The 26561-nt window shown below is 36.3% G+C and overlaps 1 protein-coding gene across 1 annotated transcript in view; it reads right to left on the reverse strand.

The window, feature by feature from the left end:
* The window catches only part of CNTN5 (contactin 5), a 195976-nt gene that overhangs the window by 119729 nt on the left and 49686 nt on the right, over positions 1-26561 (reverse strand). The window contains exons 5-8 of the mRNA XM_026073782.1: positions 17984-18165; positions 11389-11525; positions 9238-9367; positions 6901-7051 (exon numbers count right to left, since the gene is read on the reverse strand). Coding sequence (XP_025929567.1) covers positions 6901-7051; positions 9238-9367; positions 11389-11525; positions 17984-18165 — 600 coding nt within the window. The remainder of the gene's footprint in view (positions 1-6900; positions 7052-9237; positions 9368-11388; positions 11526-17983; positions 18166-26561) is intronic.

The raw sequence follows: 26561 nt of genomic DNA on the forward strand, positions 1-26561 counted from the left end.
CAAAGTTAGGTAAAGGCAGAATTACTGTGGCTTCAGTTCACTCCCTCATGCGTATTATGATGAATAGCTTGACTATTGTTTCCCCTCCAGTGGATTATGTTTCATTTAGTGSTTGATGATTGTTTTTCTTACTTAAAGGGTGCTGTTTAGTGTTTTCCTACATCTTCATAGATCAATGTGTGCACTGAAATTTTATATCCATGTGACTATGAAGACAGAATTTCCTCATTAATATTTCTCCATGTTTATAACATCTGACAACTTCACAAACAGTAATTGTCTCCCCATTTTCAGAATCCATTAATTTCACCTGTTTTTGTCTGGGATATGTACAGACTGATTTTCAGAAGACTTGCTATAAATATCTAGTACTGGGTTGTTCAAAGTACAGCTTCTACAGACTTCTATATAGCTACAAATCAGGCCCAATGACTTCAGGTGAGGTGCACAGTAAATGAAGAACGTGTCACCAGTGGCTGCACAGAATAAAGGCTGGTCTAAGTGACTTAACTAGTATTACACATGACCTCTGTCTCAGGCACAGAGGTAGCATCCAGTTACACTGGATAGCATTCAGCTTCCTCTTCTTTTCCTCATTCACCRCACCACAAAAAAGCAAGGATTTTCACACCACATGACTTCTTCTTCTCTTTCTTGTCACCCTTAGCTTTCACTCCCAAGTGCTCTCCCTTGAAATACGATGTTGCTGTGCTGGCTCTTTATTGTAGTTTCCTTGTCAGCCTTATCCTATTTCTCCCATTCCAGGCAAAACCTTTGTACAGGCTGTCTCTATGAGATGAACCATCTAGCTCTTATTTTCAGCTCTTCTTCCTTTTTCCTGCAAATCTTTCATCACAGTGACTGTTTCCTGAGCTATATGCCTAAATTTAATACTACTGTTTTACTTAGGACTGTATATACCCACGGTTTTCAGGGGCCATGGTGCTTGTAGAGTTCAGTGAGTAGACCTATACAGTAGTTTTTCAAAGGCTGATAAACATTATCAAATTTATTTTTTTCAAAAACAGATGAGGACATTAAGGAGGTAAATCTCAAAGACAATGCATACTGGCAAATCTCTAGTTCTTTTTGTGATAGGATACTTTTTCAAAGAACTATAAATTTCCCCTCCCATCCCTCTCCCCCCCACCCCCCAATACAGTTTACTTTCTCTTAGCCTTGTTTTTCAAAATATGTAGAAAACTACCCTTACTCAGAAACCTGAGCAGTCCCAAATGAGACCAAAGTATGGTCTGGTAAAGTTATAAGCGACTGAAAGTTATCTAAGATACTGACTAAACAATTTTATTGGTAGGTAGATGTATGAGCCTTGCTTGTAATATAGCAGAAGCTCTGCACCATACATGAACTTTGCTACTTAAAAATACACAGCAGGCAGATTTTGTATGGGTAACTGGTAGCTTCCCTTTATAAACTTTGGTGGCCAAGCAGGTTTGGAGCAGGTCTGAATAGAAAATCTCACATGTCRTGGAAGAAGTGTTGATATTCATTCAGTATATGGCCATATTTCTTATAGATCAGAGCTTCCCTTGGTGATGTCAAGGCTTGTGCTGGAGTTGGAGCATCTGACATATGAGCAGAGGCTGAGAGAGCTGGGACTGTTCAGCCTGGAGAAGAAAAGGCTCAGGGGGATCTTATAGTTGTGTATAAATACCTGAAGGAGGAGTAAAGAAGATGGAGCCAGACTCTCCTCGGTGGTGCCCAGTGACAGGACAAGAGGCAATGGGCACTAACTGAAATACATGAAATTCTATTTTTAAAAAAGAGCTTTTCTACTCTAAGTGTGATACAGAAACATGTTGCCTGGAGAGGCTGTGGAGTCTCCATCCTTGGAGATACTCAAAACCTGACTGGACATGGCCTTGAGCAACCTACTCTAGCTGAACCTGGCTTGAGCTGAGGGTTGGACTAGATGATCTCCAGAGGTCCCTTCCAGCCTCAACCATTCTGTGAGTCTGTGATTTGGTGACATTGTTCATATAAAATGGAATAAAAAGGCTTTAACCCTTTGCAAACAAGTAAAATACTACAGTGGTTACTGCAGGAATAGGGATSTTAAACTTTGTGTCCCAGACATTTGATCACTAGGAAGAGCTTCTGAACTGAAGTGACTGGTGGAGGATTTTTTAGCATTTATTTTCCTCACAGAAATATTTAATAGATATATTTAGGTCCCTTGGCAAAGTTAACCTTGGATTTATGTGGATGAATGTGAGCAGTTATGCAAAAGCCACAGAGAGACTGGCACTGTTGTCCTGCTCATGGTGATATATTGTGAATCTAACCTTCAAAGGTTGTTAATGTTTTCTGCACAGCTTGTTCTGTCACATGAAGGGGAAAGTTTAGATGTGTCAGAAAGGGAGAAGTCAATGAAACCCAGAATTTTCTTACAAAAGCATACATATATGTTTAAGCATCATTGTATTTAGATTTTTTTAGGTAAAATATGAATCCACATCAAAATTGAGATAAAAAAAAAAAACTTGATAAAGTCTACATTACTATTTAAGAATTTTTGAGAGGAAAAGAAACAAAACCAAACTAAAGCAGGACTAAATTTGCTCTATAAAAATCCTGCTTTCTCCGTTACCTATTTGTTGGTTAAATTGTGCAAATTCTTTGTTTCTTAGTGAGCTAAATGGATCACTAATAATATAGACTGAATAGAATTCTTTGCATGGATAGAGTGCTTTTGAGTGCTTTTGTTTTATTAATGGATATATAATGGAAATAATGAGCTAGAGTGAAAATTCAATATGTGTTTAAGGAGAAGAATATTTTGGATGTAGGAGGAAGAATGAAAACAGATGAACAAAGACTTATAATGCTTTTTAATACCTACGGTTTCCCAAGCATATCTGTTTAAACATCAGCTATAGTCACTACTACAAGAATAAATCTAGACAAGAAAGGTAGGTGACCTTAAGAAAGTGATGAAACAGAGATTATAGCACATGAAGTAATGGCTTACTAAAATTTGCAGAGTAGTAAATCATTAGAAAACACCTTAAGTTTAAAGAAGCCTGAACACAGGAATTGAAAGAATTTATAAAAAGCATTTGGCCAAAATCTGGTCACTGACTATTAGTGTTACCCGTGATTTATAGTGATGTAACTGATAGCAGATTCCAGTCTATTCTATTGTGTATTATAAAGTTTACTGTCTACATAAAAAGTCTGATAAAATATAATTTTTGCTGCTTTCTTGTAGCTTTACAAACTAAGCTTTTTTTTGTTTTGTTTTTAACTAGAAATGGGCTCCTAACTGGATTTCTGATCTGAACAGTTATCTGGGTCTCATTTAGAACCTGATGCTAAAATAATGAAAGAGAGTTTGATTACAGATTAGGAAGTATCCGACTGAAATGTTTCAGAAACTCCACAAGAATGTTGATCTTGAAAAACACTTGAGGACCATACTCTTGCATAAGGGCTGATTCTTCCTATTTAGAACCCAAATCAAGGTTCCAACTAACTGTTTTATTCAAAATTAAGGACTGAACTTATTTTTCAGTCTTGGATCCAAACAGTCAATCCACTTCTGTATAAACCCAAAACTTCTTATGAAGCTGAAAGATTCAGAAGTTCTTAACAAAATTGTTATGAACTAAAAAACTCAACTTTAAGATCAATAACAAAAATACACATTTTCACAGACTACCATAAACAACATAGAGTCATCTATCAATCAGCATATGGGATGACAGAGTCTAGAGAAGTGTGAAAAGTGAAGATATTTGACAATTTTAATTATTGTCAGATGACTAGTGAAAATATGGAGGTTAAATGTGTTTCTACCTGCAGAACTCCCATTGTTGTTGTGCTCAGGTATGTTCCAATTTCAAAATTAGAAATACAACAATAGCATTTTCTTTCTTTCTCATCTTAACTTTTAGAGGAAAATGCTGATGAACGCATGTTTTTTGAATGTTTTAAGGCCTCACTGAGATAATGATAAATCAAAGAGATCTTTTTTATATGTGGTTCCTTTAGCATGATTATTGTGATCATTTAATGTCCTTAATATCAGTACATTTCATAGACRTATGGTTCTTTGGAAGTTTTAATCTCCTGCATACTAGATCCCCAATGCCACAAACTTTCATTTCATTGAAACATAGCTGTTGCAGCAGATCTTGGTTTTTGAAAGTCAGGTTAGTAGAATGAGTTGTGAATACTCTGTACTCTGTTAAATATGTATTTTTCCTTAGGAGTAATTTCATTAAATTAAAAACATTTAGGAGATTGTAACTTAGTGATACACAAGAATGATGCCTTTTATCAGCACATAATTGCAAAGATACTACTTTTCTGCTCTGTGCTATGGAAATGCCACACCTGCAGCACCCAAATCAAAATATCCATTATGATATTCATATGCTTTCCAAGTGTAATCAAATGAACTGACTAATCATAATAGTAACTGCTAATCAGGGAGAGCAAACCTATCACAGACAGACTCTGAAAATGAAGACTTTGAGTTGGATCATTTGTTCAAGGGGAAAAAAACAGGCCAAGAGATGAAGTGCATGTCAACTGTTTCCACAGTTACTTTGTCAAGTGATTGGCTTTAGCCTTTTCTATCAATCTGGAACACTTTGAGGCTTTCAGACTACACTCCATATATATCAAATTCCAGGAACAACCTTCTAGGTTCTGAATGCAGTGATAACTGCGGCCAGCCACGATGAGAAACAAGCTCAGCCTTCGCTCAGTAACAGACTGAAATGTTACTTGAGGTATTTCTGTCAATGACTTTTCGGTTGTGCAGAAGAACATGTAAGGATGCAAAATATCTTGGAAGAGGGAGAAAGGATGCTAGTAGATACTAGTCAAGTGGAAATTTTTCTTCCCCAGGGAGGGGAAGGTCTCTTGTATTGAGACTTTCCTAACAGAGGTGGTTTCATGGAGCAAATTCCTTTGCCAGACTGGCATATTCGGCAGAAGTGAAACAGAACATGCACTTGGTTCAACCACTCTGTAGAAGAGGAATAAGCTGTGCAGAAACAAAAAATATGTTGGGCAGATCTATCTTTGCCTTAACTTATTATTTAATTACTTCTTTTTAATTCTTGGTGATTTAGTATTCTATGTAAAGTCATCACATGACAGTTCCTAAACATTTTAACTGGATTTTTTATCAGCAGACTATGAAGAAAGCCCATTTTTAAGGTAAGTAGAAACACATTCATTAAAATATGACAAATTATTCCTTTTTTTCAGTGTGTATTAGACAGTTTCCTTCCAATGCTTCTTTCTCAAAGTGCCCAAAACATGGAAACGTGGGTACCATCTCCATTGAATTACACTTCCTTTCCCAAAATCACATGATAAGCTTACTCATCTCCTCTTCAAATAAATTCTATTATTATGGTTTAAAAAATACTGTTCCCCCATGCATAAAAAATAGGTGTAGGGGAACTTCTCTGAATAACGTAAGAGCCTCCCTGAACAGCAGACTAAAAGTTAAATTGAACACAAACCAAGTCTTTCAAAGATTTGAAATTGTTCAACCATGTCTTTTTACCTTCCATGTTCTTTCATTTCCCCTTCCAGTCTCTGTCAAAACAGGCAAGTACCAAAAGCTGCAAATACCAAAATGTAYATCCAGATCTTATTTTTATGAGATTTTTAGCTTCAGAGTTGGGCCTTGTTTGGGCAGTCATCAGGTAGTTGCTAATACGTTTCTACTGGTCTTAGACTAAAATGGAGGTTCACAGATGGTGATCAGAGACGCCACAGTGAGCAYTGAGCAGGTGAGAGGAACAGGACATGTAGTGAATTCAGAAAAATTTACTGTGTAGCTGTAGCATAGAGACAACAGTCTCAGAATATTCGATATTTATTGACATCTTTGCAATATCATTCTGTCATGTATTGTCAACTTATACTATACAATTTTTACCTATTAGTAAAATGGTTTATATAATGCCTCCCCAAAAGTCAATATGGCCTGAAGGGTTACCCATTTTTCCTTTCCAGAACAAATCAGATGACATGAGAATAAAATAAAACTCACCAGAATGAAATGGTTTTTGCAGCTAAAGAGGACAAATACACTGTACTGCTTTCATCGGTATTGTACAAATGAACAAAAAGACCTTACTTTTATCTTTTTGACTAATACAAGTCAGTTTAAGTGGTACATTCACATACATTACCAGAAAGAAGGTAAGATTGCTGTGTATACTTAAAGACCATGTCAAGACTGGCAAAACTGTTCTAATGTACTGACATGCTAGCTTGTAAAGTGCAATTACAGTTGGCATTTAAGCTGCAGTGCTTAAACTATATTTAACGTAAAGAGCTGGACGGAACTTATTTAATCAAATGCAGTCTGTTAAACAGATGTGCTGCTGAATACAGAAATTACTTGTATAATTAAAACTTATAAGGGAATCATATCTTTCTTCTCTGAATCATTTTAAAGCTATTCTTAGAATTGTGGTCATAACATAGTGATCAAGCTGCCAATCTGCCTTGTTAAAAGTATTTCAAATAAATAAGCACACGTGATATTTTCACGTGATCCTTAATACCTCAGCCTCTCTACTTTTAATTATGTGATACACGTAACATTTATTATCTCCACAGCATAAGTGAAGCACTTTTGAAAAGAGTAACTGGAAATGGAGGAAAAACAAAACAAAGCAAAACAACTTTTCATCTGTCCGAATCTCTGACCAATTTTAAGAGTTTTTATTTTATATTGTGGAAAAGATAAAGTCACTACTGTCAGACTAATCAGTGTGACAAAGTAATTGTGCCATACCCATGATTACATATGCATGTTCTTGTTACTTGCTGCATTTTCATTTAATATTACAGAATCAAACAGGCAAACACAGTAATATTTAGTTTACCGAACAGGCTTCTGACCTCTTACTCTCCCTTAGTGCTTTGTCTCCTTTCTTCCAAGTGATAGTTGGCTTTGGAGAGGCTTGTGGTTTGCACTCGATGACAACTTCCTGGCCCTTGGTAATAATTATTGTTTTCTTCATTTGATTTAATGGGAAAGTGGGAGCTGAAGCTGTGAAAAAGAAGTATGTTAACTCTACAGACAATAGTCACAGCTTTCCATTCCAATGCATTCTAATAGACAGTTATCCCTTTTCATTTTTCGTTCGGAAATTATTATACTACAGATCAGGTAGAATTTTACAAAATGTTTGAAATCAGCAGCTAAGACTAGATGGCAGGTCTATAATTTAATCAAGCTATTAATTAATGAAATGTCATTCACATCAACATACTGACATAAAATTGCTTGAGAAATCCAACAGCTTTAGAGATTAAATGCTGCAGCTGACTTAACTAGACCTTTTCTAAAATTGTTGGGTTTCATATGCAGCTTGTTAGAATTAACTAGTTCAAAATAAAAAGAAGTTTAAATACCACATATTCTCCAAATGCACTCTGTAGACCTGATTCTTATAAAAATATTAGTGTTAGAGAAATTTTATTGTTTTGCCTTTTTATTTTTTACCTAAATGCTCGGTGTTGAAAAGTAGCAAATTTCATAACAATAGTTATATTGTTCTTACTATTTCACTTCTCAAAAAGTTCCATTGACTGCAACAAATCATCTAAGGAAATAAAGGTATCACACAATGGCCCTAATTACTGTAATTTCACAACAAAGACCAGCTGTTCCCAGGTAATCCCATTTGTTTGTGAATTTTTTAAACTAGTTTTGCAAAAAAACAAAAAAACAAAAAACAAAAACCCACCCTATCTCAGCTACAAATATAGGAATGCCTTACATCTCCATTGTCTCAGATATGTAGGAATTTCCTATCATTATTTTTGGTAATTTTCATACCAGAGCTATTTATATGGGCAATTTATTCTGTTCGTTTCCCTTTAATAATCCAGAAAATTAAATGCAACTGCTTCTTTAATGCAACATTACTGTTAAAATTTAACAGAGGTACAATTTTACAAGTCACAAAAGAAAAGCCTGATGCTACTGAAGCAACATATAATAACCATGTTCCATCTCCAAAGTTACAAAAGACTGTACAACTACCTGATAAAATAGGTATAGGAAAAAGCAGAACAAGAGAACACTGTAACCAACAGGTACATATTTGCTGACTGAATCGTATCTGACAAAGAAAAGTGATGAAAAGGAAGCAACCACTGACTGTGGGTGTAATTKGAGTCTAGATAGAAATATTTGGAAGAGTGAACAGTGAAAATCTAATGTTGACTAGCTAGGAAACGGTGGAAATGTAATAGATCAAGTTATTCTTTGGRAGAACGAAATCTTGGCTCAAGTGGACTGTATTATTTCAGGAACTTCAGCTTTATTATTTACTTGACCAGGGCTTTGGAAGAGCGATTCCCAGGTGCAGCTTCGGAAATTTGCAGGGTTCGAGCAGCGTGGAGACCTGTGCCCTCTGGTATGGGCTGAGGAGTACTTTGATAGAAACCCATTTTCCAGCAGTTCTCTGTGCTGAATTAAACAGGAGACTCCTACAAGTCTGTCTCTTAGTCCCACGGAAGTCTTTTTATCCCTGTTGCCCTATTGTGTTTTACAACCTTTATGACCCTATATCAATACTAGAGAGGGTCAGAAAGACAACATTACCCAGGCTTCATTTTTTTCTTCATTAACAACCCTCCCCTCTATCCACCCCCCCACTTGTAAATAATGAAAATTTTCCAACATTTTCCAAGACACATTATGTCATGTATTCACTTTATTGTGGCATGATGCTGGCTCATATATGCAATTTCAAGTATTCTATCAGTTCTGGTGACTTAATAAGAATATTTTAAATCTATAGAGCTAAGATCATGCCTAATTACCTTTGAATATTGGCCCTGGTAGAAATAGCAATTTAATTATAATGGAGACTTTAAAATTTGTTACCTTTCTCTAAGTTTCTTTTCTTGTGCTTGTTTTTGAAGGAATGAAAACTATTTTTACATGCATTTGAATTAACATAGCCTTATATTAGAAAGAGTTACAAAATGTAACTGAGTCAGTAATTTATAAAATAAAACATTCAGTTAACAGAAGGACCTGCACTCACCTAGGCCATAAAGGACCCAGCCACACATAATTAAGAAAAGGAAAAAGAAGCCCATTTTTGTCTGCTTTGCTGTGTTTGGAGTGGCAAAGATATTTCTTTTTCATAACAGGCCAAGAACAAGTGTAATTATCAAAGGGAAAAAAGGAACATTCTGTTCTTTTCTGATGATACTCACCTAAAATCTTCAGCTCAGCACTGGCATAAATGGTGCCATGCTTATTTTCTGCTAAGCACTGATACATTCCAGCATCTGAGAGATTCACACTGTGGATCATCAGTGCACCATTAACCATCTCAATTCTGCTCTGTAATGGAATAAAAAAAAAATCTATAAAAGCAAACAAGCAGTGGAAATGTTCTGGCTATTAGGTTAAGGCAAAGGTACAAAATACATTATTAAGTTAAAATACAACTTAGGAACTAACTTCCTTGGGCTTACTTTATTCTAGTTATCTAAGGAATGAGAAGAATTAAACAGATGGGGGGGCAGAGAAAAACTCTGAAAATATTTAAAGGGAAATATTTTTAAGTGTAAGGTTCACCATCCTCAAGGATTGCTTTGTCTGCTTGCTCGCTTGCCTGTTGGGGGCTATTACCCTACACAATTTTTAAAAGCAGTTCATCCTAGGAACTTTAATGAGGCAAGAAATCAATTGTGAGTGTAACATATTTGATGATATTCACATCTATAGCAAATGTTTCTTTCAATTGTGGCACCATTTTCGTAAAAGTAGATATAAAAGACTGCTTGCATGAGTAAGAGTGAAAGGGTCTAATTACCTTTATCATTAGAGCCAATTTCTCATTTGAAAGGTCTACTAATAGAAAATAATTACTGCAGGTGGAAGAGAAGGGGAATTAATATCTGTTTATGGAAATGTATGTTTCACGGAGCTGTATAATGAATAACTTGAATTGTTACAATACATCTCTAAGCTTCATTGTTAGAACTGTTGTTGTTTGAGTTAAAGATTAGTAAAGAATGAAGTGTTTGAGAAAGCAGAGGAAAACATGAAAAGAAGTTCTCTCTATCTTAAGCCCCCTTTTTTAACTGAAGTTTAATTTGAAATTTCAGAGCCTGGTACAACTAATGATTTGGAAAATCAGAAAACCAGAAGTACAGATACTTAAATTGCTTCAATTTCAGGACGGATATCTCCCTCTTTAAAAAGGCAGAAAAGGATAAAGTAGAGGCATGTAACCTTAGTTTCAGTGCCTTGCAGCTTCAAAAATAAGCTGTGTTTATACATTTACTTTCTCATTGTTTGTATAATTGGTTGATTTTCAAAGGTATAAGAGACATTCACTGAAAAAAAAGACATTACATCTTTTATATTCATAAATCCATTCTGTGAATTCATTTACAAATGAAGATGTTTTCTCCCAGAACAGAACAGGTTTATTTTAATCTGGAAAATGCATTAAGTAAGTTCACAAAGCTTTTTAACTCTAATTATTTTGAGACTACAAGAAATAAAAAGGTACTAGACAAAAAAAAAAAAAAAAAGTGAGTTGATTCATTGATGATTCAGTGAAAAAAATAGAACAAAGTAAAATAAAAGCAGACCATGCCATGAGTGGTCTTTTAACATCAAAAGAGACTTTAATCTAGACCTACTTTAAAAATATCTTTGCAGTTCAAGACATGACATTCTAGAAGTCTTATATGCCTCATTTTAACAGTCTCGACGATAAAGGTGTGTGTTCTGTTGTTCACAGAAAATTAACAGAGCTGAAATCTAACGAACGTAAAGTATCCATCGTACCTCTCACATTAGAGTTGTTAGGGTTTTAAAGTGTATGGTATGTACAATGAAAATGTGCTGTGTGATAAATGACACAACATAACATAACACTGAGGGAGATACAAAGGAGTCAGATCCAGCAAATACAGGCCTTCTCTGAGCTGTCACTCATTTGCTTTTTATACAGAAATGCTTAGATATAAATAACAATTTTTACGGAGACTATCACAATCTAAAGCAGAAAAACAAACTAGCAAACAAAATCCCCACCATACTGCGTATTGCTCAGAGGGACATCACAGCAAGTSAAGAACAGGGCGATGGTGTTGCAGACCCTGCTCAGGATGCCCGGCCTCCCCCGTCTTTCTGGACTAGAGGGAATTTCTGATGAATGCAACGTTACAGTGCTGGAGCTGGGCCAGGAGGGACATGCACAGGAAATCAGCCTGTATAGTAACACTAAGAAACTAGAGAGAGAAAATCAAACTCTTCTTTCTGAAGTACTTTTCAGTACTTTAATTCACTTTACCTGAATCAAAGGAGAAACATGCAACATGCTGCTGCTTCATTGAGCAGTGTACCTGTGACCAGAGAGGAGCTCCATTTTTCAGCCAACGATATGTGGGCCGTGGTTTTCCAGTGGCTTTACATTCCCATCGGAGTTGATCTCCACTGTCTAACTGAGTATTATTAAGCTTCTCCACCCAATGTGGGTAGGCTGTAAAAAATAAAAATAAAAAAAAATCTGTATACAAACCATAAAAACTGGTAAGTCTTTAGCTGGTATGTGAAGACCTAACCAACTAAAGGGCCTAAATTATGGCCTGTGCAAAGCCTAGCTTACTCTGAAGAAGATGTATGTTCAAACAACTGAAAAAAAACCAAAGCAGAAAGTAATAAAATTAACAGAACTCCATAACATTAAAGGAAATAATGCAATTGGACCAGGTGGCAAGCAGTCATGACCAGGAATAGAAAGTCTGTCTAATTTAATATATTTCAGTGGATTAAATTACAGTACTATATATCAATGCATTTATTAGTACTGAATTTATGAACATTTACCAGGTAGCTTCCATAGAATATTTAGTAACATTGCTAGACTTCTAGAACTGCATGAAACAGAGAGACTATGATAATTAATCCCCTTACTAAAATTTAAATAACTTAGATCTTGCAGTGTTGTTAAATATTCTATTGTGGCTACCAGGTAAATGTTCATAAATTCAATAATTACTATTATTATAGTCTCTCTGTTTCATGCAGTTCTATCAATCTACTGGGAAATCATGATTTATTCAGCTAGGAATGACTGGGAAATTGGCAAGGTATTTGCATATGTTCTTGTTAAAACGTTTTGGATTTAGTTCATTTAAAATGGTAGTTTTTTTAAAGCTCAGAGTAGTTAGGCGTATATGTAGTTGTTAGTACCTAAATTTCATGTAATAACCTGTTAAAAAGCAGGGAATATCTTTGCAGAGATGCAAATCTTTAATGCAGCAATCAATCACATACCTATGTGTAGAATCTTATCATTTGGAAAACTTCATGATTCAGTGAAGAACTGTTTATTCACGTACAGAAATAAAAAATGTATGCTCAGAAGCCAGATTTTGGTTTCTCATATTGTAGCAATATCCAGTTCTGTAGCAAAGAGTATGATAGATCAAATTAATTAACTTTAATAATCTTAAATATTAAGAAAAATGGAGATAATAAGTAGCTGAGGGATTCCACTGCTAAAGGACCATACAGTACAGTTCTTCTGACTAGAATGAGTAGAAATCTGGAGCTGTCTCAACAAAGTCTCTGTTTTGAGCATCCAATAATTGATAACCTACCTAAAAAGTGGAACTGAGTTTAAAAATAAATCTTTGAATCTAGCTGGCATCTGACAGGTCACCAATCAAAGAGTGAGAAGATATGAGGAGGCATGACAGGTAACTAACTGATTCTATCTGCACTGATGATAAAGAATGTGAGTTATATGTCTATYATCCCTAAGCAGAAAGAGTCTGACTAGGTGATTGCTGGGAAGGTATCAGAAAAAGAATCACTCATTTCCTTTCTAGTGGAGGAAATCAGAGACAAGATAGACCCAACCTCACTCCCAAACCCAAGACTGAAAACAGCTGCTCCTRTAGTCTTATTGCAGTCAAGGTAACGCACAAAATGTTCCATATGTGCTCTCTCTGCACTGAATCTCTGGCTCCTTCTGTCAATGAAAGGATCCCATGTAATACTTGGAAGCAACTTGTGGGAGTTCCTGCTCACTTGTTGTCTACCAATTGTACTAACTGTCCTGAAAATACAATTCAATTGCATTGTTTAGTTGCTGCTGCTATTTTCTGTTGAGTGTTTCGGTATGAATGAAGGAAGCATGCTGAGCAGCAATTCTTTCATTTGAAGATGAGCAGAGCTAATATGATTTTGATGCTATGACAGTTAAATTTGTAACTAAAAAATCATAAAAGTTAGCCGATGGTGCCATAAAATTATGTAGTTTCAAGGAGGCATTAAACTGTACTACTATCTTTTTATTTCACTCTTTTTATTATTTTGCTTTTCTGAAAGCTCTGCTATATGACCCAAAAAATAAATGGTCTAATTTCTGTATTTTGAATTTGATCTCAACTTGAACCTGAGCATTTGAAATTAGAGTGTGAACCTGATTACGCTGAAATAAAACTGTCTCATCAGGTCTGATCCAGAGATGTTCTCATCAGTACACAACTGCAGTTCCTCTGGCTGTGGCTGTCTTAATAGCATAGTCATGGCATGGCTGTTCCTCTGTAACCACACGCTTGCACATCTCAGTTTTATGRCTGATTGGTGTTGACAATCATATTTTCATCGTCTGGAATATTTCAGCCCTAAATTTTCTCCTGATACATTAAATGGCTTCTGGACTCTGAATTTTCAAGCTGTTGAATTTGCCATCAGCAGAAGTATTGACTCAGATTCTCACCTCTTTGAGTGAAATAAAAGAAATTCGGAACAAAATAGCGAAGCAACAGGTAGATGGAGCAGGAACACAGCTAAATGCATGATTGAGAGAAATATTTTGTCTCACTTTTTGTCTTCCTTCTCTCTCTCTATGTATTCCTTACCCTGCAACAGGAAAATGGAATTCCTTCTCTGCTCATTCACAAGAGTCTCTCTCCATAATATCATTACATTTGCGCTTAAACCCTGTCAATAACTAAAAGTGTTAAATACTTAATGTAATCGGATTTGCAACCTCTCACTCAATTTACTATTTTCTTTTTTTAATAAAAAGAGTTGATCTTCATCTTATTACACATGTGGGAAAGGAAAGACTCTTTCTATAGTTGCCCCTAATTTTAATTGGAAAACTTAAATAATAACAAGAAGTATTTCAACAGATTCCATAAGTAACAGATGTTTTTTCTCTTTATATAGGCAACATTCAGCTTGGGGAACAATGGATGTTTGCCTGGTTTTTATCTGTCCAATGAACAGTTTTGGGGRTGGATGTAAGAATAGAAGGATGTATTTTATTATTTAGTAGTCTTTATGGATATTGTGCCATAGCTTTCTACAGTGCTCCAGAGATTTTAAAATCACTGTGGCCATTCTCTGATTTATTTTATGTTGCTTTCCTGCACCTCTTTTTATTCAAGGATGTCAAAATGTTTTACAAACACAAACTGGCAATAAATCTGCAAGCTTACAGGCCATTTCTTTTAAATCCTTTGTGCAAAATGAAATTCAGATGCAGAAAACTCAGACTACTTTCTCAAAAAATTATGCAACTTTTTGGCTGAAAAAAATTATAAAGGAGAAAATTTTGCATAGGCAAGTAGCTTGACTTCAGATAGTGTCCTAAGGTGTGATTGAGAACAAAGTTTGGGCTGAAGAAACTTAATTTTCTGGATACAAGGCCAAGCTGGGAAGCGCACAGTAGAACAGGTAGCTATGACAAGGTTAGAAAGACAGCAAACTTCAACTGCAGGGGCAGCCCTGACCACAAAAATTTCTTCTTTTCAAGCCAGTTTTACTGCCTGTATTTGGGGCTAATGTAGAGTGACACTAGTGGATTTGCTTCCATGCAGTTTTTATAGGAAGTGATTAAAATAGTGTTTGAGAGGGGAGACCCTCTGTTACCCTTTTACTTTGTCCTCAGAGAATAACATCCTTCTTCCAATAGTCTCAGTTGTGCTTAATTGGTAATGGCTTTGAATATGGGCTGAGCCTAAAACTAGGTCCGTTTTCCTAGGCCTGTCTATACAAAGAGGATCAAAAAAGCTCTGGACCCCTGTTACACTGCATTACAGAATACTGTAGCACCTGCCAGGGTGTGGTATGCTCTCACGCATTTATTCTCCCTGGTGAGAGCAATGGTGTTGAAGGAGAAAACCTGTGTTTGACATTGGTGCCTGAGGTGTTTGAGCACCTCTGTAATGTAACGTAACTGTGAGAGCAGGGCTCTCCTTCCCCTTTGCCTCGTAAAGCTGGAGCTGAACATCTGGGCTGTGAGGGCTCAGCTTTAGTGACATAGGCCGGTGTYCCTGTACAAATAACACACGATTGCTGGGGGTCAGCTGGATGCTCACTGTTTTAGGTTAGTCTTTTGTGCTGCCTTTCTGTCCAACTATCTCTCCTAATTTATTTCCTCATTCTTTTTACTTTGCCTCTTTCTTCCTTAGTCACTATCTGATGTTCATTGTGGAGATACCTGCTCTCCCATTTTTGGTGCCCCTAAATTGCTTTTCTGACTTCTTTTTCATTGAYACCTGTGTATTGAAACAAAACGATGAGAGAGGAAAAGATGTATGAAAAGAAAAGACAAAGAAAGGTAAAGAGAGGTAAGAAAGGATCTGACACTGAAATCTGTACAATTAATGGGGAAGAAGAAGGGGAAAGGGGAAGAGGAAGGCAAAGGGGAAGGGAGAAGGGGGAAACAGAAGGGAAGATCTAGTGAATTCCTCCTGGGCATCCATATCACACCCTCAAAAGCAAGAGATTCAGAGTACAAGAGGATCAGGATTGTTCAAATCAGCACTTGCTGTTGGGAAAATGCTGGTAGTCAGTGATTACAAATGATTAATGCCCAATTTCTCCATGAAAATTGTAATTTTTGTGCTCTCTTCTATTAATAAATTTAAGCTTGAATAAAAGTCAATGTAAATTACTAGATGACCAAATCACCTGAGGTAAATCACAACCCTAAAAATGGATTGCAGTCAAGTATCTGGGGATGTTTTGCCATTAGTGAAATTAAATTTTTGATGCCTTTGTCACTTCTATAGCTGAATTTCAGCTAAGTCAGTACTTACAAATACAACAAGACTGCAACAATCTGAAATTGTCATCATCTGAAATACCACTATCTGAACAACATCTGAAGTGTCAGCTGCATCAGACTGCCATGGTACCCATCTGGATTACAGCAGCAGGTAAGAAATTGGTAGTTTGTGATTAAATGTGACCAGACAGGCAGACTTGGTGGTCTGGGCTTTCTCCAAACTCCTCGGTGGTAAACCAGATCAGATGCAACTGAGAAAATGAAGAAGATTCAAGCAGACAGCAAATGAGTTCCTGCAGAGATATGTAAATAGTGAGACCATAGTATGACATGGCTGGTCCTACAGCCTGTTCTGAAATTTTACAAGAAAGCTCTTGTAAGGAATGATGGCCTACATAAGAATTTTTGAGCCAAAATAATCATTGTGTCCTGGAGGAATAAGATGTCAGTGAAAAGGCAATGAACTTTAAGATAAATAATTCATATCTAGTATTGTTATGAATTAGAGGCATGGCAGCAAATGCTGTTTCAAGTAATGCCCCCAAATCCTGCCAAATCAGCTGTCAGCAAAGGAAGCTGAAAATGCCATACAGCAACATTTACACAAATCCAGTTACATCCCTGAAAAGGGATGTCAAGGTCTGTAGGCCAATGAGATACTAATGCTGTCTTATGGAGCCCCCTGATCCGAGAGGCTCACTGAGGGGTTTACTTCATCTCAAGGTCCAGAAAAAATGCTTTAGGTAGGCTATTAATAGCTTGTGCTGCATATTCTGCTGTACTGCAGGTCGCTTTTGATCTTCTCCATTTGAAAGCTCTCTGTTACCTGTACTGACCTTGCTCCCCACTAATGCAGAGAGGTGAAATTCTGATTCAGTTTTTTTTTTTTTTTTTTTTTTGAATTTGCCTGTAAGGTAGACTACAATATAATAATAAACTTTACAAAACAAAAACCTAATAATATACCAGTCTCACTCAGCTGTTAATCAGAGACAATCTGAAGTGGATCTCCTTTCCGTAATGTTAAATCAATTCTAATACGCACGTTAGCACAAACTGCACTATCCATAAAGGCAACGACTGAAAAAAAAAATCATTTTGACAATCATACAATGGTGGAGAATTAAAAATTATTATTTCTATCTTTGCAAAGTTGAGGAGAAAATGTTTTCTATGGACTCCTAGATTTGAGTAGAATCTTTGTTTCTACTCAAAAATGAGAACTGATAACCTAGCTAATGAGAGAGTCACTTTTATGTAGTGGCCAGGACACTGGATCATGTTTGTTGTGATCTGAGTTCTGTTTGCGGCTCTTCCACAGGTGAAAAGGGTGACCTTGAGGAAATCATTTCATTTCTCAGCCTTCCTGAAAATGAGAACTTTAGGAAATTGTGCATGCCTAGATTGATTTTTTTTTTTTACAAAAATACAAGCACTTATTTGGTTCTTTTTCTCGTACAATGAAATTAGCGATAACTCATCACTGAGGCATGGCAAGGGTGAAATAGAAGTTTAATAAAAGCACGAGAAAAATTCTAAGATATTTATAAAGTAGTTTTCTGACAGATGCATCAGGTATGGGTTGCATGTCAGCATTAGATATCATATCAGAAGAATCAAAAATATAGATTTTTAAATTATATAAGAATACTGTTTTCAAAAGAAACCCTAAAGATCAAGAAACATAAAATTCTGGTTTTGCCAACTTCTGAGGGCGTCAGTTTTATTCATGTTTCATACTTTAATGAATTACTGAGGAATAAAAATATGTAGCTTAATTCCATACTGATCTTATTTCAGAAGAAAGATATTTCTTTTTCATCAGGCCTGAGCATGCTTCATATATATTTACAGCCTTAAGTGTGGACAAAACATTACTGGATAATACTGTCTGCAGTTACACTTACTGTACACTTGTAGCTGTCCTCTGAAGACATTCCTTCCACGTGAGTTTTCAGCTTTACATTCGTACATCCCTGCATCCTCTAGCTGCACATTAGGTATTTCAAGCACAGCTTGGGATTTTCTCAGTCGGGCTTTACTTGGATTATGACCATTAACTTTCCTCCATGAGATTGTTGGAACAGGGCTGAAATATTTAGTAAAATTGCTGTTAGCACTCTTCCACTATTAAGAATATAGATTCTGCTATCTGGTAATTTAAATGCTTAGTAATCTAAGTAGCAATAAAATATAATCACAATTAAGGTTCATGTATGCTTGATATACTTCAGTGTCCATAGGGAATATTTAGTAAATGGTTGTTACATGGAGGGTGTCCTCTTCATCCACAAGGGAGGCCATATTTTTATTGAGATTAAGTAAATCACTTGAAATGGTCTCTCTAGAGCTTCTTTAGCACTCTATTTTTTACCCCTGTTGTCCTGAACACTTTCACTCTATAGGCAAAAGAAAAATACCAACTTCAAAACCTGGATGAATTTAGTAAATTCCAACACTTCCCAATTTTCCTGCAGTGAAACTACAGCACAGAAGGTCAGAAAGTGATAAGTTCATCTAGGTGGGAGATTTCAGGACCATTGCATTTTGAATAAGCTGAGGTGACCTAAGTTTTGGAGACATTTTCTGTTGCAATATTCTCAGAGTGAACAAATCGGGCACTTAAGAAGTGTGTATTAATGGCACTACAGTTTCTGACTCACAGTGATACGTGCCTACTTTCTGGAGTGAAAGGCTTTTTCTCTGTACCTTGCCATTCCACACAAGTCTATCCAAAACCTGAGAAGTGTCATTTACATTAATACTGCAGGAAGAAATAGATTAGATAGTGTTTACACTCATTCAATTATCCTTTTTGCYCAAAGACTTGTCATTTGCTTGCCAGCCCCTGAGATCTTTGTTCCATGGCTTTCAATTGGTACAGTCTCATATTTTTCTGAATGTGGTCATGGACACTTGGGGTGGGGGGGAAGAACATAGTTATAAAAGTAATGCCAAATGTTTGATTGTGAACTGAAAACTGGACTATTTCAGATGTTCTAAAAGAAACTTTAAAGACCTCATAAATGATAATATAACAGTTGCATGCTGATTCTTTATTCATGGAAAATTTATTTTGGATTTATTTGAATTGCTCTCAGGTCTAAACTTGGATATAAACACAGCTGAAACCTGTTGCAGTTTAGATGGGGGTATGTAGTTCATAACAGAGATTCAAATTCAAAGCATTATTCATTTCTACCACCATTTACTAACTTCCATTTAAGGTACTTGCTGTAATTATATAAAGTTGCAATGAAAAACCTTTTCCTCCGTTTTTCATGGTGTCCAATTTTAGACATAACATATATAGAGGTGGGAGCCACCCATAGGTAAGGCTCTAGCTATTGTTCAACCAGTGAAAATCAGCCTGTGAGTTACTGTGGCTGGGCTCCAACTCCCAGCCGAGTTGCTCCAAATTCAAGCATTTTACAGAGATTCAGGAAGTTCACAGACTCACAGTTGGAGGTCAGAAGTTAGTATTGGCTTCTCTAATCTTCTCTCTTGAATATCACAACTCATTAAATTTCATTGAGTCTATTAGCATAATTACATTCATACAAAATTTGTGTCTTGGCCAAAGTACAGTCCCCGGAATGGTACCTGCTACTGATTTGAATATATCAGAGACAGAGAATCACTGTTTCCCTTGTCAGTTTGCTCCACTGATTACTTAAATGATTAATCTCATGAAAGATACTTTATTTTATTTTGAATTTGTCTGGATTCATCTTCAAGACATGGTTCTTGTGATACCTCTCTGTTGGGAAATGGTCCTTTACTACTTTCCTCCACAGAAGATATGTGTATTGAAATCAAATCACTTTTTTTTTTAGCAAACAAAACAAACTGATCTCTTTTTTTTCAGCTGTCCAATCATTTACATCTTTTTCTTTTTTTTAGATATATATGGATCACACTAACTCTTTTTTCTGCCAAAGAAGCAGGATAGCTTGCTCATTCTTAATCTTAAATTACTTTCTCACTGACTGCTTTCAAATCTTGGTGTCCTGTGAGTTTGGCTTTAGGACTCTTCTGTGCGCCGTATATGAGTCTAATTTTATAAAGTTTGTTCCCTACTAGAAGTTATTTTATATCCACTTCAGTTAGGACTGAAAAGAACTTCCTACTCTTATATGACACAAGTACTTCATCCTGTTCAATTCCAAATATTAAGAATAAATAGGATTCTTCTGTCTCTGATATACTATTTAAAATTTATTGTCTTTAGCCCCACCACTTATGATAATCCTCTGTTATCCTTAGGTACATATTTTAATTTGCTATAATTTGATAGCTATTTGTATATGCTAAAAATAGTACAAGTAGCAATTATTAGTTTCTTCTTTTTCCCATTTATAAATGATCATATTTTATTTTTAATTTCACTCTTAAATTTGCTACTAGTTTATTGTCTTTCTTGAGTGATGTTTTGGAGATTTCATAATTCTGTTGTTGTTTTGGGTTCAGCTTTGACTGTCAACTACTTATATGCTTGCCCTCTTACTTTATAATTATGTCATGATCACTGGCTGCAAAACAGCAACCATGGCCAGACAAATGTTTAATTAATCTTCATTCATTACAGCACAGGTCCACAGTAGAAATACTTTTTGCTGGGTAAAATGCAATACTACTCGGCAACTGCTGTCTTATGAATGGGAAGGGAGGGCGGGTACATTTTATTTTCCATAAGGCTGCCATGCTTATGACCCATTATTGCTTATTTGCCCTGCAACCCTACATCCAGTAAAACCAATGACAAAAATGTTTTTGCTCTGTTGTCGTAGAAAATAAACGGTTCAGCTGAACAGAGCTGATAAGTGGATTTTTTTCATGGTGTATATTTTAGGGAAACAATAAAAACATTATAAACCATGAAAGTTGGCTCATTTAGCTGCTACGAGGTTATTCTGAAATTCATGTATTTAGGAAATTTCCTTTAAATTGCATTTACCTCTTTAGAAAAAATGCTGTAATGCATGCTACAGAAAATAAATGTGCATAACATGGCAAATACAGAAGAAACTTCTTGTTGTCTAGGTCATTAGGAAACATATTTTAAAAAAACTCACTTTTTTCTTCATCAGTATGAGGTAATAAGTGGATTTTTTCAAGGAGATAAAATTACTTTAGCTGTGAAGATTTAATGATTTCAAAGGAAAGTACTCCCAAACTGCAAATCATATTCACAGACAACTTGTAGCTCTGTTTAATGAAGCTTCTTATTTTCCTTGCATAACTCACAAGTGAGGTATGAATTTTACATCTGAAGTAAAAATATATCTATACATATTTCTCCTTTGTGACTCATGAGAGAATGAAATGAAAGAATGAAATATATCTCAGTAAGGATGTGAAAGAATAAAATTGTGTGACTGTTCTAGAAAACTCATAAAATCTGCCATAAAAAGCTAACTAACATATGCACATGCTGTTCATCTTTTCAAAAGATCCACAGCCTTTAAAAAGATAGAGCAACAGCAAAAATACCTCTAATATTGATATGTTTAAGATAATTATTACATACTATAGATACATACATACATATATGTATATGTGATATATATAATTATTAAATATTATAATAATAATTGTTATAATTGATTTTTATTTGGGGCTTACCAGGCATCTATGGGAATATTAAGTTTTCTTGTTTATTACAGAAAAAAATCCTTAATGTTATACTGCTCAGATTCAACTCATGTGAGTAACTTTATTCAAGTTCCAGTTGAGTTCAAAGAGAAGACCTCTCCTTCTCCCTCTTAGAAACATTCTTTCAGTACTGCAGGTAAATCTTAGCCCCAGTGATACAAAATTCCCACATGATTTCAGAAGGACCAGCATTAAATCCCATATTCATTTGAGCTGAAACAAAAATTCTAAGAGGTCACCGGTGACCGTGATAGACATTACTATGGCTACGTTCACCTTGAATTTGAAAAAAAATGTGTGTAACACTTTTGCATTTACATTTAGAGGAGATTATAAGAGTGAGTTTCAGAAGCAGAACAAACACTATTGAATTCATTGGGAATTTTTCACTGTTTTCACTGGAAGTAGAAATGTTTTGAAGATCTTATTGGAAACAATTTTGTACAATTCTTTTCAATTTCATTTGAAAAGGAATGTAGTTGGAGCTATGAAACATATATTTGTTTCAGGAAAGGGATGAAATGGAAATAAGGGAACCCTCTAGATTTTAAAATACATTTGCCATGGGTCTGAGCTCCTAATTTTTCAGCAATATCTTAAATAAGAATGCATCTTCTATTTTGGGGGGGTGTAAAATTTCGTACCTTTGAAATATTTTACCTTCTGCTGCAGTTTCAATTCCTCTGCACACTATTTTGCTTTACAATGCCTCACCATTCTGAGTTGTGCCTTCAAATCCACGGGTGCACATCATAATACACCTTGAAAAACTCTGCATGCCTGTGCATTTGAGATTAGAAAGGAGCCCATTCTCCTTATGCCCTTCAGCCTTCCAACTGTGTTAAATATCTTCTAATTATTACAGGGTAATTATGTAGGATTAAAATGTCGAGGTGTATCATGAAATTCTCTCCATCATACATATACTTTCCAGATATGTACACCTACCAGTTGCACAATCTTACCTTTAGAACGTCCCATATAAATCTATTCTGGTCAGATGCAAAGTATTAGGAAACTACCTCATTATTTTGTACCGATAATAACTTTTCCTTTCATTTGGTTATTAAAAGATACTTAATACTCATGACATGTAGGGGCTGTGAGTACTGGGGACTTAAGGACAGGATTAGAATAGAAGGAGATGGTGATGAGTTTGAGGCCAGCAAGCAGGAGCAAGTCTGGGTCTGCAACTCACATCAACATGCGGTCCATGACTGCACTACAGAGGTCGGATGTGTGTGTGAGTGTGGTATGCTAGTGCGGATGTGCTTCCCCACTAGAAATGTCTTGTACTTTACCAGCACAGAGTGGAGGCAGCATGTCTGTGCTTGACCGCGTGCCCAGCTCCAAGTCATCTTCTTCACACTTCAGGTTTTAAGATGGGAGAGTATCCCTAACATCAATAGTAATGGTGTGGATAATTATTCATTATACATAATGACCCATTATCCATAATGACTCATACTCCAGAGGACTTTCTCCACTGATTCAGCAGTCTAAACTGTTAGCTCAAACTTGATCTCTATTTGTTAGAGGGCTAAAGTTAGATTAAGACAACTCACACTCCTTGTGATTTCAAAGTAGTTCCCCAAATTCTTAAAGGTATTCAGGATCACAACAGTCATCTGACTAAGATGTAATCAAACAGGAAAACAGAAGATACACAATGGGCAAGGAATTGTTTTCACAAGCAGTAAATGAAAGGGAAAAAGCTATTTCACAATCTTCTGTGCCTCCATTTAAAAGACAGATAATGGTATTTACTCTTAATCAAGTCACAACAGCAAAGCTTGATCATGAAGAATTTAATGAAAAAAGTAGGTTGCTGAATAGATGAGCTCCATCACCACAGAGAGAATGGATGAGCTTCTATGGATTTAGTATTAGCCACATTGCAAAATTCTATATTATATTTCCTCATCATAGTTTTGTGGATGTTATATTGTGTGACAGAGGAGGTATAGAGCTGCTACAGCTATTAAAGCATGACAGAAGTAGGCTCAGTTCTCTCCTACATTTTGTGAAACTCCCTAAGTATCAAACAGCCAGCCAGTAATACTTTTTTTCTATTCTCTATCATTTTTTACCTGAGCTAACTGGCTGGAGGCACTTTGAAGATGGTGAATGTTCTTTTAAAAAAAATTAAAGACATAACAGCAGTTAAAATGTCACAAGCTGATGACTTGGTCAAAGAGGCTGTTGAAAAGCAGTCTGAAGCAGTTTGAGAAGCAAGTGACATACATTACATGTTGTGTGAGTAGGGGAGATAATATATGAAAAAATCCCCAAATATAAGTTGAGAACAAATAATTTAAAAGATAATAATCTGCCAGACTAAGTGATATGTTTTGATGGGTGTTCATATGGAGTCTTAGAGCCAGAATACCACAGTAGCAATCTGATTACCCATCCTGTGTAAGGTTATTTTATAACTGGACTTTCTTGAACATGTCTTTTTTTTGTGTCCCAAACTTTGGCCAGGCAGATTTTCTGTAGTTGACACATTAGTCCAGGATTTTTAACTTTACTCTGCTCTACAGATCAGCTCTACACTGTACAGATCAATGTTAGAGGGGTAGCTACAATGAGTCCAATACTTCCAAGAAACAACAGATCTACCACCAATCATGACACACATGATCTTCATGTGTAAATCTGGTGTGTCTGGGACAGCTTTAAATCTGCAGGTCAGCTGTAGAGTGTGATGATTTCTGGAAGTGCTGGATTCAAGTCTTTTGTACCATAATACTTTATGTGATGTTATTTCTTTCTAGGAAATCCTGAAGAGAAATATGGAAACAGTAACTTTGAGGAACTGCTATTGATAATTGTCAGAATTTTCTTTCTTCTGATCCTCTCAGCTTCTGACACAGATGAAAAGACTGCATATGTCATTCTGAATAGTAGGTTTGGAGTACARATAAAAGGAGGCAGATTTCTGTATTATGAGCTTTCCTGCTTCTCCTTGTCCTCAATTTACAAGTCCCTCTATGCAAAAGTTACAAGCAAGCATCTGCAAAAATACCTGTAGCATCTTTAAACTAAGGCAAAACTGTGTATATTACTGAACAAGTTTTTGGTAACATTTACAGGTTTTCTTTTATGGTCATGAGGGGAAGAGAGTGGTAATATTGCTTCTTTGAGACTGCTGTCCTACTGATGGGGACTTGCTTTTTGGTAGGACTGAATTTTTCCACTTTCCCTATGCCATATGGTAAAAGACACTAACTATAAACTTCCATTTAGAGGTATGATGCAGTTGGATTGTTTATCCAAAGCAAGGCAGAATGAGGCCTGGGAGATCTACCCGAGATTTGCCAAAGAATCTTTATTTGCTACACTATTATGAATGATTGTAATGTTTGTAACAGCATTATAAAGGCTCAAAAAAAAAAAAATCTACTCAAGGAACATAGAAATCAATCCAGCTTGAAAAATAGGGACAACAGCCAACTCTGCTCTTCCACGTTATGACATAGATTCTTATTCAGTATGAACTGAAAATGAACTTTAAAGTGGATGAAACTCTTAGAAGGATTTATTTGACATAAACAATATGTACTATGGCCATCAAAGGAAACAAAATCCTGGACCTATTCTTTTCTTACATAAATAAACTGAGCTGGAAGATGCCATGTTCACATTCAGAAAGGTTCCTTCCTCTCATCAGAAGCATATTTCCAGGGGAATAAACATCCCTACATATACAAATGACAAACCCAGTTCTACTGAGCTTTTTCATTTCCCTCTTGGGATTGTTTTGTTTTCAGTGAATCTGAAGAATAGCTTCCACAGCATCCAGGTTTGGTGTCTGACAGAATTAACAAAATCTTTTTCCTAAAGAGAGTAGCAGTGGGGAGGGATATAAATGATCATTATTTTCAAACATTATTTCAATATAATATTCAAACATCACTTCCTCCAGGCTCAAGAGCGGTGCATCCCTATGAGTAGGAAGTCAAGCAAAGGAGGTAGGAGACCTGCATGGATGAGCAAGGAGCTCCTGGCAAAACTCAACCTGAAGAAGGAAGTATACAGAAAGTGGAAAGGGGGACAGGCCACTTGGGAGGAATATAGGAACGTTGTCAGAGTATGCAGGGATGCAACGAGGAAGGCTAAAGCCTGTTTGGAATTAAATCTGGCAAGAGATGTCAAGGACAACAAGAAGGGCTTCTTCAAATATCTCAGTAGCAAGAGGAAGACTAGGGAAAATGTGGGGCCTTTGCTGAATGGGGTGGGTGCCCTGGTGATGAAGGATGCAGAGAAGGCAGGGTTACTGAATGCCTTCTTTGCTTCAGTCTTTACTGCTCAGGCCAGCCCTCAGGAATACCAGACCCTGGAGGCAAGAGAGAAAGTCTGGAGGAAGGAAGACTTTCCCTTGGTGGAGGAGGAGCGGGTTAGAGATCATTTAAGCAAACTTGACACCCACAAATCCATGGGCCCTGATGGGATGCACCCACGAGTGCTGAGGGAGCTGGCGGACGTTATTGCTAAGCCACTCTCCATCATCTTTGAAAGATCATGGAGAACAGGAGAGGTGCCTGAAGACTGGAAGAAAGCCAATGTCACCCCAGTCTCCAAAAAGGGCAAGAAGAAGGACCCAGGAAACTACAGGCCAGTCAGCCTCACCTCCATCCCTGGAAAGATATGGAGCAGCTCATCCTGGAGGCCATCTCCAAGCATGTGGAGGAAAAGAAGGTGATCAGGAGTAGTCAGCATGGCTTCACCAAGGGGAAATCATGCYKAAMCAATCYGATAGCCTTCTATGATGGAATGACTGGCTGGGTAGATGAGGGGAGAGCAGTGGATGTTGTCTACCTTGACTTC

The sequence above is a fragment of the Apteryx rowi genome, unplaced genomic scaffold, assembly GCF_003343035.1.
Source record: "Apteryx rowi isolate R43461 unplaced genomic scaffold, aptRow1 scaffold_378, whole genome shotgun sequence".
NCBI lineage: Eukaryota > Metazoa > Chordata > Aves > Apterygiformes > Apterygidae > Apteryx > Apteryx rowi.